The 14,601-nt window shown below is 42.4% G+C and overlaps 1 protein-coding gene across 2 annotated transcripts in view; it reads left to right on the plus strand.

Annotated features, from left to right (window-relative positions):
- MAN2B2 (mannosidase alpha class 2B member 2) overlaps positions 1–9,645 on the plus strand; it is a 52,744-nt gene extending 43,099 nt beyond the window's left edge. The window contains exons 13-19 of one of the 2 annotated variants that reach the window (XM_024204526.1): positions 953–1,205; positions 1,311–1,421; positions 1,531–1,723; positions 2,312–2,455; positions 2,957–3,123; positions 4,979–5,096; positions 9,386–9,645. In XM_024204526.1, the coding sequence (XP_024060294.1) occupies positions 953–1,205; positions 1,311–1,421; positions 1,531–1,723; positions 2,312–2,455; positions 2,957–3,123; positions 4,979–5,096; positions 9,386–9,483 (1,084 nt within the window). In that variant the 3' untranslated portion in view covers positions 9,484–9,645. The remainder of the gene's footprint in view (positions 1–952; positions 1,206–1,310; positions 1,422–1,530; positions 1,724–2,311; positions 2,456–2,956; positions 3,124–4,978; positions 5,097–9,385) is intronic. The other variant, XM_024204527.1, reaches the window with a different exon arrangement.
- Positions 9,646–14,601: the final 4,956 nt, after the last annotated feature.

Consider the following 14,601-nt stretch of genomic DNA (forward strand, 5'->3'; position numbering starts at 1 on the left):
CAAGATTCAAGTCTGCTGAGATCATGAATCTTCTATTTTGGTTGAATTTTGACAGGTCTCTAATTAGAGTACAAACTGCTCTCTGCACATTGGAAGAAGAGCTAATTAAAGACAAAAGAGGGAACTGAATCCCCAACAATGAGGCATTTGAATCGCTTTTCTGTGAACTCTGAAGAACTAGCTACTTTTTCTCTATTTAAGAGTATTTACAGTCAACTACCTTCTAATTTTTTTATTAGCTGATGGTTGTTTTATTGAAGTTTTCTGTTACTTTAAGTGAAATTGCAATGCACAAGGATGGTTATTATGTCAAGAAAGATTTGGAATTACTGTACACCTAGAAGATATAAAATGGAATTTGTATATGAAAATTCATGTTCTTTAGATGGGAAAATTGAACTCAGGTTTATTTATATCTTCCCCGAATGTAAACATATTGTTTAAATTGTTATTTGCGATACTTGTCTGTATAGCAATTCAACTGGAAAGTAAATATGTTCTAGATAGACTTTTCATTTGAATAATATTCATTTTGTATGTAAGGTTTTTTTTGTTTTTTTTTTCTCTATTGTAATAGAAGTGTCTACTGTAGTCTATACTTATATGACTATGAGAGTGAAAACAAGATAATATCCTTCCACTTAAGAGTGTATTAAGGAGAAATGACAGAAAAATAGCTATAATTTTAAACAATCCAAAATAAGAACATGATGTAAAATGAATGCCTCCTCCTCCCCCCCACACACAGAGCACATAGGACACCAAGGAATACTGTAGAATTTCCCTTTATACAAACTGGATCTCTGAAATTTGAAAAGCTAAAAATCATTTCACTAGTTACACAAAGCAGATAAAATCCAGACAAAATACTGCAGGTTTATTAATAATGCAAACTGTGACCTGATATTAGTTTAACTTGCTAAACTTCACATTATTTACTCTCGTTTTGTAGGAATATAACTGCTCAGGATTACATGTATGTGGCATATTCAAGAATCTACAGTGTATCAGGAGGTTATGATGATAAGCTGCTTTGCCACAGGATAGAACAAGAATACAGGGTTGGACCTTTGGAACTAAATCGTGAGGCAATCTTCAGAACAAGCACAAATTTAAACACTAAGCAGACACTTCACACTGACAACAATGGCTATCAGATGCAGAAGAGACCATACAAGGCCTATGTGAATAATAGAGTGGCTCGGGTAGGCATAAAGCTGTAATCCAAAATCAAGTGTGTATCCTGTTCGTGCTCTGTTATGTTGCACAAACTTAATGTTTTTGTCGTTTGATTTATTGTTTGTCTTCAGAACTATTATCCTATGGTCCAGACTGCCTACATTGAGGATGACAGCATGAGGCTGATTTTGCTTGCAGAAAGATCTCATGGTGTCTCAAGTCAAGAAAATGGCCAAGTGGAGGTAATGAATGAAAATGTTTTTACAATAAAACAGTAATTTCATGGCTCCCTGTGATCTGAATAAAGCATGATGGCTGATGACTGTTCTGGCATTTATCTTCATCATGCAGGTGATGCTTCATAGGAGACTGTGGAATAACCTTGAGTGGGACCTGAATTACAATCTCACTTTGAATGACACCTCGGTGGTTCGGCCAATGTTCTGGCTCATTTTAGGAACTAAGCCAGCCGCTGATGTTCTGTATCAGTCAAGTGCTCTGGCTTTAGAACACAGACCAGTTGTTATGTATGGAGAGCTAACAGGTAACTGTTCTACTTACCTTTTTTAAAACTAAGAATTGTTCCTTTCTTTTGCCTAAAGTCAGACTCCTAAGTCTATATTTAGGCACCTAAACAGCTGGCCCGCCTTTTCCAAGGTGAGCACCCACGGTTTCTCATTGCCCTTTAAGAGGAGGTGCTGGATGATCAGCACCTTTGAAAATGGGGCTACTTTTCATGTGCCTGGCTCTACAGATTTAGGAGCCTAACTCTAGGCATCCATTGGCTGAAAATCTCGGCGACAGTAGCTAACTGAGAGAACTTTTGAGTCCAAGTTTAAAACATCTTTCAAATAAAAAAGACATGTAGTAGAATAGCAGCAGCAAGACTTGATGAAGCATGCCTTACTGGGGCACTAATATACTTTTCAGCCAGTTCAAGTCATGCTGCTTTCAGCTTAGTACCTCAGAACATCTGAAGAGAGAGTGCCTCACCCACTCCTGGTCTAGTTCAGACAGAGGGAGGGCACACACTTCCCCTCCAAAAGCAATGCAGTGCCACTGGCCAGGGTACTCTTTCTTGACATAACCATGTTTTACATGATAGCCTTTTTTTTTTTTATTTCACATACAGACAAACCAAAGCTGCATCGAGAACTTCATTCTGTTCAGAGAGATCCTGTAACCCTCCCAGCCAACCTACATCTCCAGACACTAAGCATTCCTGGGTGGACATACAGCTCCAACCACACTGAGCAGCTACAGAATATTTACAAAGGTAGGTTCTCTTTTAGCGGTAAGTCATTTGTAGATGGAGATTATTCAGTGTGTAACGCTTACAAAGGCTATTTTTCTCTACCTCCTTTATTTTGTGATTATTGTTATTAATTATCTGTATTACAGTAGCACCTGAACTAGGTCAGAGGCCTCTGTGCTGCGCAGACGTATAATAAAGACAGACCCTGCCTCAAAGAGTATAAGGGTCATTTAAGCACCCAACTCCCTTTGAAAATATCCCCCATGAGATCTTTGAGGTAGAGTCTGTCTCTTACTAGATGTCTGTGCAGCACCTACACAATGGGGCTTGGGCTGGATTAAGGCCTTCAAATTCTACTGATGTAAATAAGTCAATGCGAGTTGGACATTTCCCTGTGTTTTGTACCTTTGAAAATCTCTTCCTGAAATCTTAGTTTAAGACAAGACACATGAGGTGAGTAACTTCCAACAGAAACCTTGAGTTTTTAGCATTAAATAATAAAACCCGTTTTCGTTTTTTTAGGTATACAAAAGCAAGAGGATGCAGACTTCAGACGTGTACTTCTAAGAATCAGGCATATGTATGAAGTGGGAGAGGATCCTGTGCTATCACAGCCTGCAACAGTGAATCTGAAAGTAAAATTAATCACTCCTGCTAAAGCACCGCTTAGGGGTTGTCTACACGGTGGGGTAATGCGCTCTACTGAAGTGTGATTTCTAAATGCACTAATGTGTTGTGCATTAATTGGCCCATGTAGAACTTTCTGGTGTGCACTAAAGTGTGCTTTAATGTAGAACTTTTTCAAATTGCACTATGTTAAAGTGCAATAGAGAACCTTTAATACACAGACCAGATACCATGCATCACATTAGCATGCTTTAGAAATCACCCTCTGTAGAACACATTACCCCACCATGTAGATAAACCCTCAGCCTATCTTGGACTGCTGATGAGGAATCTTGTTACAAAAACATAACCTTCCTCTTCCTTTAATTGGAAACTACTCTAAAAATGGACCCACTAATGCTGCTACTGAGACTATTGGCAAAACTCTGCCTCTTGCTGAGGTTAGAGTTCATTTTTCCCCCTACCCTTCACCACAAGAGCCATTACTAAGGCGACGTTTTAGTCGCAGGTATTTTTAGTAAAAGTCATGAACAGGTCATGGGCAATAAACAAAAAGTCACTGCTCTGTGACCTGTCCACTAAAATACCTGTGACTAAATCTTACCTGCTGGGAGGGAGGCGCTCCTGAAGACTGCTGCTGGGGTGGGGAGGTAGCGCGGGACGGCGCCTTTTCTGGGGGGGACAACTTGGGGCCCTGCTGCAGCTGGGGGCGGCCTGGGGCCACCTGCCACTGCTGCGGGGGGGAGGGCGCGGCCCGTGGCCCCACTGCCGCTGCTGGTCCAGGCGGTGAGGTGGCCTGCAACCCCGCCACTGTTGGTCCGGGCTCAGCCGCCGCTGGTCTGGGCAGGGGGCAGCCCGGGGCCCCACCACCACTGGTCCCAGACTGCTGCTTCAGGGCAGCACCGGGAACCAGCTGTCTGGGGCTGCCAGAGCAGCGGCCGGTGTGGCTGGCCCTGGGCTTCCACAGCTGCTGGGCTGGTCCTGGGGTTAGCCGCACCAGCGCTGCAAAATTCACGGAGGTCACGGAAAGTCATGGAAGCTGTGACCTCTGTGAATGCTTCGCAGCCTTAGCCTTTACCCGAGCTGAACAGCCATCGCATTGACAGTAGAAAAATGTGCACAAGCATCTGTAGGATTGGGCCTATTGTGTAGATATTAATGTAATATTTGCTGTGATAACTTGAATGTTACAGACACCTGTCTGTGATTTCCTTGTATCTAATGTTGCAAGTAGCACCTGAGATTACTGAAATGTGAAAGCTTTAGAGAGGGTAAACATTATTTTTTCTCTATTTTTTCCCCCAGTTGTTTTTTGTGCATTTGACAGCAATATGTGTCTGATCACTTTGACTGTATCTCATGTAGAGACAGTTTCGCCTTTTGATTGTTTGGGCAGCAAGATTTTTTTAATTTTATTTTTAAATAGGAGATTGTGATTGTGACACCACAAATCCTGGCTGGGGAACACAAGGGCAGGTATAACACCTGACATGGGATTTCTGCTTGACTAGGGATGTGGCAAAAAGAGCAGGAGTACTTGTGGCACCTTAGAGACTAACAAATTTATTTGAACATAAGCTTTCGTGGGCTACAGCCCACTTCTTCGGATGTGGCAGTTGACCCAAAAGAGGAGGCTGCCCTCTTCAGTGTCAAGAACACGATATCTAATAAGAACAATGAGGAGTCTATCTAATAAGTGCTCTGGTAACTTAAAAAGGGGGATCCATTTGTGCTGAATCATCTGTGGTGGTTTTAAAGTATACACAGCTCTGATAGTAATTGCTGAGAGCGTTATACTTTTGAGATTACAGATCAAAATTCTACCCTTGCCCAGCTGCTCACTGAGCAGATGAGAGCTGCAGTAGGCATTCCGTTAAGTAACATTAATTGGATATCTTGGGATTTCTTTTTATGTAGTCTCTGCTGAAAGGGTTGGGAACAGTGGAGTTGGTGGAAGAGCGGTCGCTCACAGGAACCTGGGACATAAACACTTTGGAGCGATGGAAATGGAAATCAGCACAACATATAAGCAAAGGTGGGTGGGAAACTAGATTTTGTTTCCTTTTTTCAAGTCCCAACCTGTTGACAAGATATTGTTGTGTTAACTGGGGTTCTTTCAACCCAAAGCTCTTGGTAACTTTTACTCTGTGCGAGGAGGTGTCAGGAAATAAATCAGGGGAGACACGGCCGTCCGACCGTTAGATGGCTGGCACAAACAGGACAACACAAGTGCTTTCACTTAAAGCTAAACTTTACTTAATCTCAAGCACTTACACACGTCTGCAACAAGATTAGTAAAACACCCCCAACCCTTGATAATTACCAAAGCTGAGTGTGGCTTTCGGGTGGCACAGTGGCAGCCCATCTGCCGGTGTGGAACACAAGATGCATCCAGAGGGAGAGGCCAGTCCAAAGAGTCCCACCTATCTCAAGCTTTTCCCCTTATTTATACATTAGTAATACGACATGTCCCTTAAAGAAAACTTGTCAAGCAAACAGTTCCAATGGGCAAGCAAGAGGCTCCTTCTGATTATTGATTAACCAGGTGTGGGTTTTTCCAGAGTCTGCAGCCTTGAGACCCCAATAGACATTCCTGAGGGTACATCCTGCTCTTTAAAAATGCATGTATCAGCAACTTCAACACAACTCTTATCAGGAAGGACGCGGGGTCAAGCTGCCCTTTCTGAGGCATCCTAACCCCCCCTGCACCTTGGTCAGGCTGCATGGCCACTTTACAGCCTGCTGACCACTTTACTGGTTTGCCAAAGTCTCCCTGTACAGATGGTATTTTCATTGGATGTTGCCGCTCAGGAAACAGTCTCACTTAGCAGATACAAATGACCTAAAAGAGTTGTTATAGGTGGGGTTGGTAGTACAGCATATTATTAAATTTGCCTAAAACTTCCCATTGTAAGACCCTGTTTTCATTACTTAAAACTTTGCCAAACTTTAACTGTTTTTGTGAAACTTTATATATTGGGAGTCTGCCTCAGGCTAAATGTTCTTCATAAATTTCAGCCAAAATTATTCAGCTATTTCTGAGAATGAGGCTAGGGAAAAGTATGTAGTTTTATGCGTGATAAAAAATGGTGGTGACCTCGTCTTTGAGAAATTCAGCCAGCCTCCTAGTTTAGAGCAGGAACTTGAAATTTGACAGATGAGTGGCTTTTGTGTGAAGGATATCCCTTTTGCCAGACCTGTGAAAATCTGCCCACATTTGGCCAAACATTGCAGATTGCACATGCTTGGGAGACTTGCTAAAACTTGGCAGCTAAATTCCCCATACATTCCGTCTGTATGGAGCATGCTCCTATCTGGGGCGGAGTAGGATTTTCTCTGCAATTGCTACTCTGGGCTGCTGTGAACCAGGCTGTATCCAGGCATTGGTACTGAGAGCAGCGAGACTGTCTCTCCTGTGCTCTCAGTGACTCTCTACTGGGCCCAGGCACCATGGAGGAGGAAGCAACCTGATTCAAAAGCAGAGGGTGACAAGAGCTAGACCATGGAGGAAGGGTAGGGGAGTAGATTGGGACAAGGATTCTGAGGGGAGGGTGGGATCCTGGAACTGGAGGCTGGCCGGGGAGGATGTAAGGGAAAGGAAAACTATGGGATGGGAGAGTGGCAAGATTGAGGTTGGCTGGACAAGGAGACTGTGACAGGGAGCCAATGGGGTGAGAGGAGACAGATCTAATGAGGAGCTAGGGTGTGGGGAAAGAACTGGGATTGTCTGGGCAAAGAGACTGAGACATGAAGCCAAGGGAGCCAGATGCTGAGACTGGAGGAGGAGCCCGGGGAGGGAAGCTGGGAGCCAATGGGGACAAGGAATGTGGGTGGGGTAGGGAGTGACTGGAAGCCAGGAAAGACAGTACAGATAAGGAAATGAGAGGGGGGAAATGGGACTAACTGGGCAAAGAGGTGGAAGAAGGAGCTGGGGGAGTTGTAGTGGAACTGGAAATGGTTGGGCAAGGAGACTGGGACAGGGATGAGAAACCTGTGGAGACTGGAAGCCCACAAGAATAGAATTGGGATAAGAAGCTGGGTGGGGAGGAGACAGAACTGGGACAGGGATGGTGCAGAAGGGATCAAACTTTTGGGGGAAAGGGTAAAAGAGCACAGCCCCCTTGAGATCCTGGAATAGAACTCAAGATTCTTGAGTCTTACCATTCCTCTGATGTCAGCAGATGACTGAGAAACCCCCTGGCAAAGTGTCCATCCATGCTGATGACCCACATCGGTGTCAATATGATCCCATGTGACAGAAATTCTCTTTTTTTCACTTGGTTGTTTTAAGAACCTAGGATATCTTAGCCCAAAAAACCCTATGTTAAAAGATCATTATTAAGGTTGCAAAGTCAAGCATTCAGAAGTTAGGAAACGCTGAAATAAGGTTGCCCATGCAATCTTAATTCAGCCCCCTTATGAGGATACTTTACGATACAGTCTTTAATTACACGGTCATGTACTTTTTTTTCCACAGGACCCCATCCTCACTCATTGCACAGGATGGGCGTCCTATGGAATGAGTTGTGGTTCTGTAGTAAAGGAGGTTGTTTTCTGTAGGACCCCTGCCTCCTTTGTTGCAGGAGTTGGAAGGTGTGTAGTGAATGAGGCAGGGGATTGCAGGAAGAGAAAGGACTGTCTTATGATTAAGGCAGTTGAATGTTGCTCTAGAGAATTGGATTCTGTCCCTGACACAGAGTTTCTATGTGATGCTAGACAAGTCACTTAAATCAAACTTTTCAGCGGTAGTCACTAATGGTAGTTCCTCATTTTTCGGGTGCCTGATTTGAGACTGGGATCTGATTTCCAGAAGTAAAGCCTTTACATCTGCAGCTGAAGTCAATGAGAGCTGTACTTTGAACATAGAAATATTATATAATGCTAAGTGCTCTGAAAATTCAGGTCCAGGTGTCTCAAATTAGACATGCAAAGTTGGGGTACTTGACCTTAATCTCAGGGTTTCTCAGTTTCCCATCTGTAAAATGGAGATGATAATACCCCTCCCCCTTATCTCAAAGGGGTGTTGAGAAGATAAATTAATGTTTTTGAAGCACTTAGATACTGTAGTGATGTGCAGCATAGGAAAGTCAATGAGCAGGGTTTGTATAGTGCAGTAAATAAGGTCTGGAGCCACATATTGAACAATGGAAATAAAACAAAATATTGAATAGTTGCTCATTAAGTGAGCACTGTCCATTCTGTGCACCGACTCTCAGTAGGTGCAATCTTGGACAGAGGATTAGCATCTATCAGAGTAACGCTGAGACCCTAGTTTGTGCATTTGTTTACTTTTTACCATAATTCATATAAAGGTGGTTAGAAACCCAGATCAGAAAACCCACAGACTTTGGGGAAGTTGAGTTCCGTATCCAAAATGTGTAGTTTGGGCTAATTTCAAGTTTGTTTGTGGTTGTGTATTTGTTGTATTGCACAGAGGCTGGGGTGGTGGTATTTTACTTTGTTTCTGACCTCTATTGCATTGTTTTTCCTTTTTTTAAGCATCTTACTCTATTTGTGGTTCTGGGTTTTGAGTTATGGTTTAAGGGACACAGAAGTTGCAGTAGTTAATATTGAATGTTAATATAAAAAAAAAGTTTCTTGAATTGTAATCTTGGCCAAGCCACTGACTGCATGACCTCGAGAAATGCAGGCAAACATAGGTAAGACACTAAGAGCTCGTCTACACTTAAAATGCTACAATGTCAGAGCTGCGCCGCTGTAGCGCTTCAATGTAGACTCTCCCTAGAGTGACAGGAGGAATTCTCCCATTGGCAAAGGTAATCCACCTCCCAGAAAGGTGGTAGCTAAGTCAACAGAAGACTCCTTCCATCATTCTAGTTCTGTCTACACTGGGGATTAGGTTGGCTTAACTCCACGCTCAGGGATGTGGATTTTTCACACTCCTGAATGACGTAGTGAATCAGATTTAATTTTCTAGTGTAGACCAGGCTTAAGTGAACTGCAGAGCCACCTCAGCAAAGCAGCAGTTTTGGAATATTAAGTGTTGGATTTTTCTCTCCATTTGCCTGGACACTCTGGAAATGTGCACCTTTTCTTCTGCCTGAGTGTATCACTAGGGTGGGACTAGTATCAGTAGCATGAGGCAGAGAGTGAAAGGTGGATAGTTTACAGTATATTTTAAAATTATGAATGTGTGTTCCTTAGAGTTATAGGTGCAGCTGTTTAAATTAGAAAAGAAAATCTGTTCAAACCTAAGTGGATCAAAAATGTTGAGACAACAAAATACTGTGTGCATTTGATTTGAAATGAAGCTTTTCAGAATAAATGACAAATCATAAACACCTGCATTTTTGTATTTTATAGGGCTCTCCAGTAATACAAAGAAGACCACAGAAAACTCTACTGTGACTATTCACCCAAAGGAAATTAGGACCTTTTTTGTGTACTTTCAAGGTCAATGAAAGTTTGCAGAGTATTCCTAGGCCAACTGTTGAGTAACCCGCTGTTTGTTTTTTTTTAAAGAAATGAAGCAACCGTTTTGAGAACTTTTTTCCTAGTATTGTAAATGGAAGGAATAATTATTCTGTAATAAACTGTAAAACTTGATTAAATTATCAAAATTAGTTGCTGGTTCCTTTGCTTCTTTTTAAAAGAAATGACCCCTTACTTTCTTAGGTCAGCTATTTAAAACATGCTTTTCTTGACATTAAAAGTGTTTAACTTGAAAATAGGAAAAAAAGAGGAAAATATCTGACTGGCTATGACTCAATCTATACTGCAGTACAAATGTATCAGCCAGGACATGAAACTGGGAAGCTGTGATTGTATTTCTTTGCATTGTTAAATCCATTTCAGTTCTACCTATTTTTAAATTTTAAAAATGGTGGGCTTTGCCTGGATTATTTAGTCTCTTGTTCTCATAAAGAATGTAAAGCTACAGTTGCCTGCCAAGTTCAGACAACATGTACACTGATTGTGAGAAATGTTCATTAATAACTATATTGGGAAGGAGTTACATGTGAAGGATTACATTTAGGGTTATAGAAGTGTTCGTTACAAATAGTAAGAACTGCATTTATTTAAGGTAATCTATTTTTTAAAAAAACACACACTGGTGTTCTTTATTAGCTAAAGAAATGCTCATCATCATAGAGAATTGGATTTTTTAAAACAAAATGAAATATGTTTCTCTAGTATCTGCTCAACTCTACTTAATGTGGCGCTATGGTGCCTCATTGTGCTGTCATATACACCTGTGTAGATATGCTGAATGAAATGGAGTTACTCCAAATTTAAACCCATGTCTCTGAGATCAGAATCAGGTCTGTCATTTTTAGTATTTTGAATTGCATCAGAAACTGTGAATTCTGCTTGCTGCAACATGGTGCAAAATATTCCATGCTGTCTCCCTGCCTAGAGGGAGAAAAAAGGGAAAGAAGAACATAGAGCAAATGGGGCCACTTCATTTAAACCTGTGGACTAATGTGGCCTATTGCTTCAAAAGTAACGCTAGTGTTGAACGTTTAGTTTCTTTGTATTGCCTCTGCTTAATAGTACCAGTAGTCACAGCTAGCTTTCACATAACACCTCATTGAGGTCTTAGATAATAATGAAAATAGCATTTTACTGTTATATTTTTCATAGATTAATAAATTCTAAGCTGGAAGAGACCACTGTGATCATCTAGTCTGACCTCCTGTATAATTACTCCTGGGGGAATTCTGCGCCACTGCACACATGTCCCCCGCAGATTTCTTTGCTTCCTCGCAGAAAAATACCGTTCATACTGGACTACCTCCTTCACCTAAAACAACAAGGCCTGTCCCTGTAATCAATAAGGGTCCACTTAGCCGCCATCTCCACCTTCCATCTGGGCGCGGACGGATTCTCGGTCTTTGCAAACCCTTTGGTCAGTTGTTTCCTCGAAGGCCTGGACAGGCTCTTCCTGCAAACGTGTCAGCCTGTCCCGGCCTGGGACCTTAGTCTGGTCCTCTCCAGACTTACGGGCCCTCCATTTGAACTGCTGGCGACGTGCTCCCTGCTCTCTCTCTCATACAAAGTCGCATTCCTCGTGGCAATAACCTCAGCTAGGAGGGTGTCAGAGCTCAGGGCCCTCACATCCGAGCCCCCTTACACAGTCTTTCACAAGGACAAGGTCCAACTCAGACCTCACCCGGCTTTTCGCACTAAGGGTGTCTCCCAGTTCCACATGAGCCAGGACATCTTCCTCCCAGTGTTTTACCCCAACCCACACTCCTGTGATAGGGAGCGCAGGCTTCACTCATTGGATCTACGTAGGGCAGTAGCCTTCTACATAGAGAGGACTAAGCCATTCTGGAAGTCTGTCCAACTATTCGTGGCCGTGGCAGACAGAATGAAGGGCCTCCCTGTCTCTTCCCAATGCATCTCGTCGTGGATCACATCCCGCATTCGGGAGTGTTATGGCCTGGCGAAGGTGCCTGCCCCACCAATTACCACTCACTCCACCAGAGCTCAGGCCTCCTCTGCTGCATTCCTGGCGCAAGTCCCTACTCAGGAAATCTGCAGGGCGGCAACGTGGGCCTCGATACGCACATTCACGATGCACTATGCGATTACACAACAGGCCAGAGATGAGGTAGCCTTTGGACGAGCTGTGCTCCAATCAGTGGATGACTCCAACCCCACCTCCTGAGCTTTGGCTTGTGAGTCACCTGGTTGGAATGGACATGAACAATCACTCAAACAAGAAAAAACATTTTCTCACCTTCTCGTAACTGTTGTTCTTTGAGATGTGGTGTTCATGTCCATTCCAATACCCACCCTCCTACCCCTCTGTCAGAGTAGCCGGCAAGAAGGAACTGAGGGGGTGGAGGGTCGGCAGGGCCCTATATTGGGTGCCATGAAGGCACCACTCCAGGGGGCGCCCAGGCTGATCCTATGGATGCTGCTAAGGAAAAATCTTCCAGCTGGTGTGCACACGGCTTGCACACACCTGGTTGGAATGGACATGAACAACACATCTCGAAGAACAACTGTTACGAGAAGGTGAGTGACTTTTTTTTCTAATCCTTCAGTCATTCTTGTGGTTCTTCTCTGAACCCTCTCTAATTTATCAACATCCTTTGTGAACTGTGGACACTAGAGCTTGACCTGGTATTCCAGCAGCAGTCTCATTAGTGCCAAATACAGAGGTAAAATAACATCTCTACTCCTACTGGAAATTCCCATTTATGCATCACAGGATTGCATTAGCTCTTTTGGCCACACCGTCACACTGGGATCCCCAAATCTTTTTCAGAGTCACTGCTTCCCAGGATAGAGTCTCCCATCATGTAAGTATGGCCTACGTTCTTTGTTCCCAGAAGTATATATTTACATTTAGCTGTATTAAAACAAATAATGTTTTCTTGCACCTAGTTTACCAAGCTATCTAGCTTGATCTGAATCAGTGATCTGTCCTCTTCATTATTTACCACTCCCCCAATTTTTGTGTCATCTGCAACTTTATCAATGATGATTTAATGTTTTCTTCCATATCATTGATAAAGATGTTAAATAGCATAGGGCCAAGGACCGATCCCTGCGGGACCCCACTGGAAACACACCCATTCAATGACAGTTCCCCATTTACAGTTACATTTTGAGACCTATCAATTAGCCAATTTTTAATCCTTTTAATGTGTGCCATGTTCATTTTATATTGTTCTAGATTTTTAGTCAAAATGTTGTGCGGTATCAGTTCAAGTGCATTAGAGAAGTCTAAGTATATTACATCAACACTACTACCTTTATCAACCAAACCTGTAATCTCACCAAAAAAAGATATTTTAGTTGATGGGATCTGTTTTCCATAAACCCATGTTGATTTGCATTAATTTCTTTATCTTCTTTAGTTCTTTATTAATTGAGCCCCGTATCAGCCATTCCATTATCTCGCCCAGGATCGATGTCAGGCTGACAGACCTATAATTATCCGGGTCATCCCTTTTACCTTTTTAAAAATTGGCACAACCTTAGCTTTCTTCCAGTCTTCTGGAATTTCCCATGTCTTTCATTTGAGGCTCTCAAAGCTTTTTAGAAAGATGCAATAGTATTACGATCCCCATGTTTACACATGGAGAAACTGAGTGTCTGGATCACAGAGAATGTGCAAGATCATCCAGCAAGATGGTAGAGGAGTATAGAATTGGACCTGTGGCCTTGTCTATATGGGGCAAATTGATTGGCATAATTGACTGTTATAATTTAGCTCTTCTGGATTAATTCCTTCCTGGATACTCTCTATTCCAGAATAAAGTCACTTTTATTCCAGAACATAAGAACATAAGAATGGCCCTACTGGGTCAGACCAAAGGTCCATCTAGCCCAGTATCCTGTCTTCCGACAGTGGCCAATGCTAGGTGCTCCAGAGGGAATGAACAGAACAGGTAATCATCAAGTGATCCATCCCCTGTTGCTCATTCCCAGCTTCTGGCAAACAGAGGCTAGGGACACCTAGCAATTATTCCAGAATATCTATTGTATTGTTTTATAGTCAAATAATCCACTAGTCTTAATAATTATTCATTGCTAATAATTTGACAATTGTCTGTATCAGATACATAGTTAATATATATACAGAGCATCTTATCTCAGGTCAATCTATCAGTCTACTAAAACCAACTGCCTCCTCAGTCTGTTAGTTCCCATGCCCTGAAGACTCTATAGCAGGGGTCAGCAAACTCCCCGCGCTCCACACCCCATGAGTCCCCTTCCCCCCCTCTCCGTAACACCCCCTTTATAGCCCCCCCCCCCCGCTACATCCCATAGAGTCCTCCTCCCCCACCTCGGTAACATCCCTTAAGCCTCTCCCCACCCCCCTGCGCCACACCCCATGAGTCCTCCCACCCCATCTTGGTAACATCCCTTACTATATGCAAACTTTTAATGAATGTGGATTTCCACAATGAGAATGACACCGGACTTTGATGCCATTGTAAAGAAAGGTGACCAGCTGCATTGTTCACATTAATCAAAGAGGGCATGGAAAGGGGGAAAGTTTGGGTTAATTATGATGGTATGTTTATGATGGTATATTTATAATAGTAAGCAAGATTTAATGTTTATTTCCACTAAAATGTATCTTTATTAAATAGAGTTTATTTGCGTATCTCTGAATTGTTAATTTCGTGAGCATTCATGGCCCGCCATACAATTTCCATACCCAGATGTGGCCTTCAGGCCAAAAAGTTTGCCCACCCCATCCTAAAGCCACAGTAATATCACATCCCCTTCCTTTTAATTTTTATTAATGATTTATTAATCTGTGTGTGTGTGTGAGAGAGAGAGAGAATTAACAGCTTTCTATGAACTTTTTAACAGGTCTGCTTAGACGCAATGAATATCTAACGTATATTTGCTGTATTATTGAAGTTATTCTTATTACTTAGAGGAATTATGTCCTTTTCATTTTCTTGCAGTTCTTGTTGCTGTATTATATTATTTCTTCTGTGAGCTAAGTCTGATCTTGCAGATAACATTTGCAGATGTCTCCAATTTTGTCTATACACTTGAGCACTATTAGTCATGACATCATAAGATTGAGGGGCTACCTCTTT

This window comes from Terrapene carolina, unplaced genomic scaffold (assembly GCF_002925995.2).
Source record: "Terrapene carolina triunguis isolate 2854851 unplaced genomic scaffold, T_m_triunguis-2.0 Scaffold66, whole genome shotgun sequence".
In the NCBI taxonomy this organism is placed as follows: Eukaryota; Metazoa; Chordata; order Testudines; family Emydidae; genus Terrapene; species Terrapene triunguis.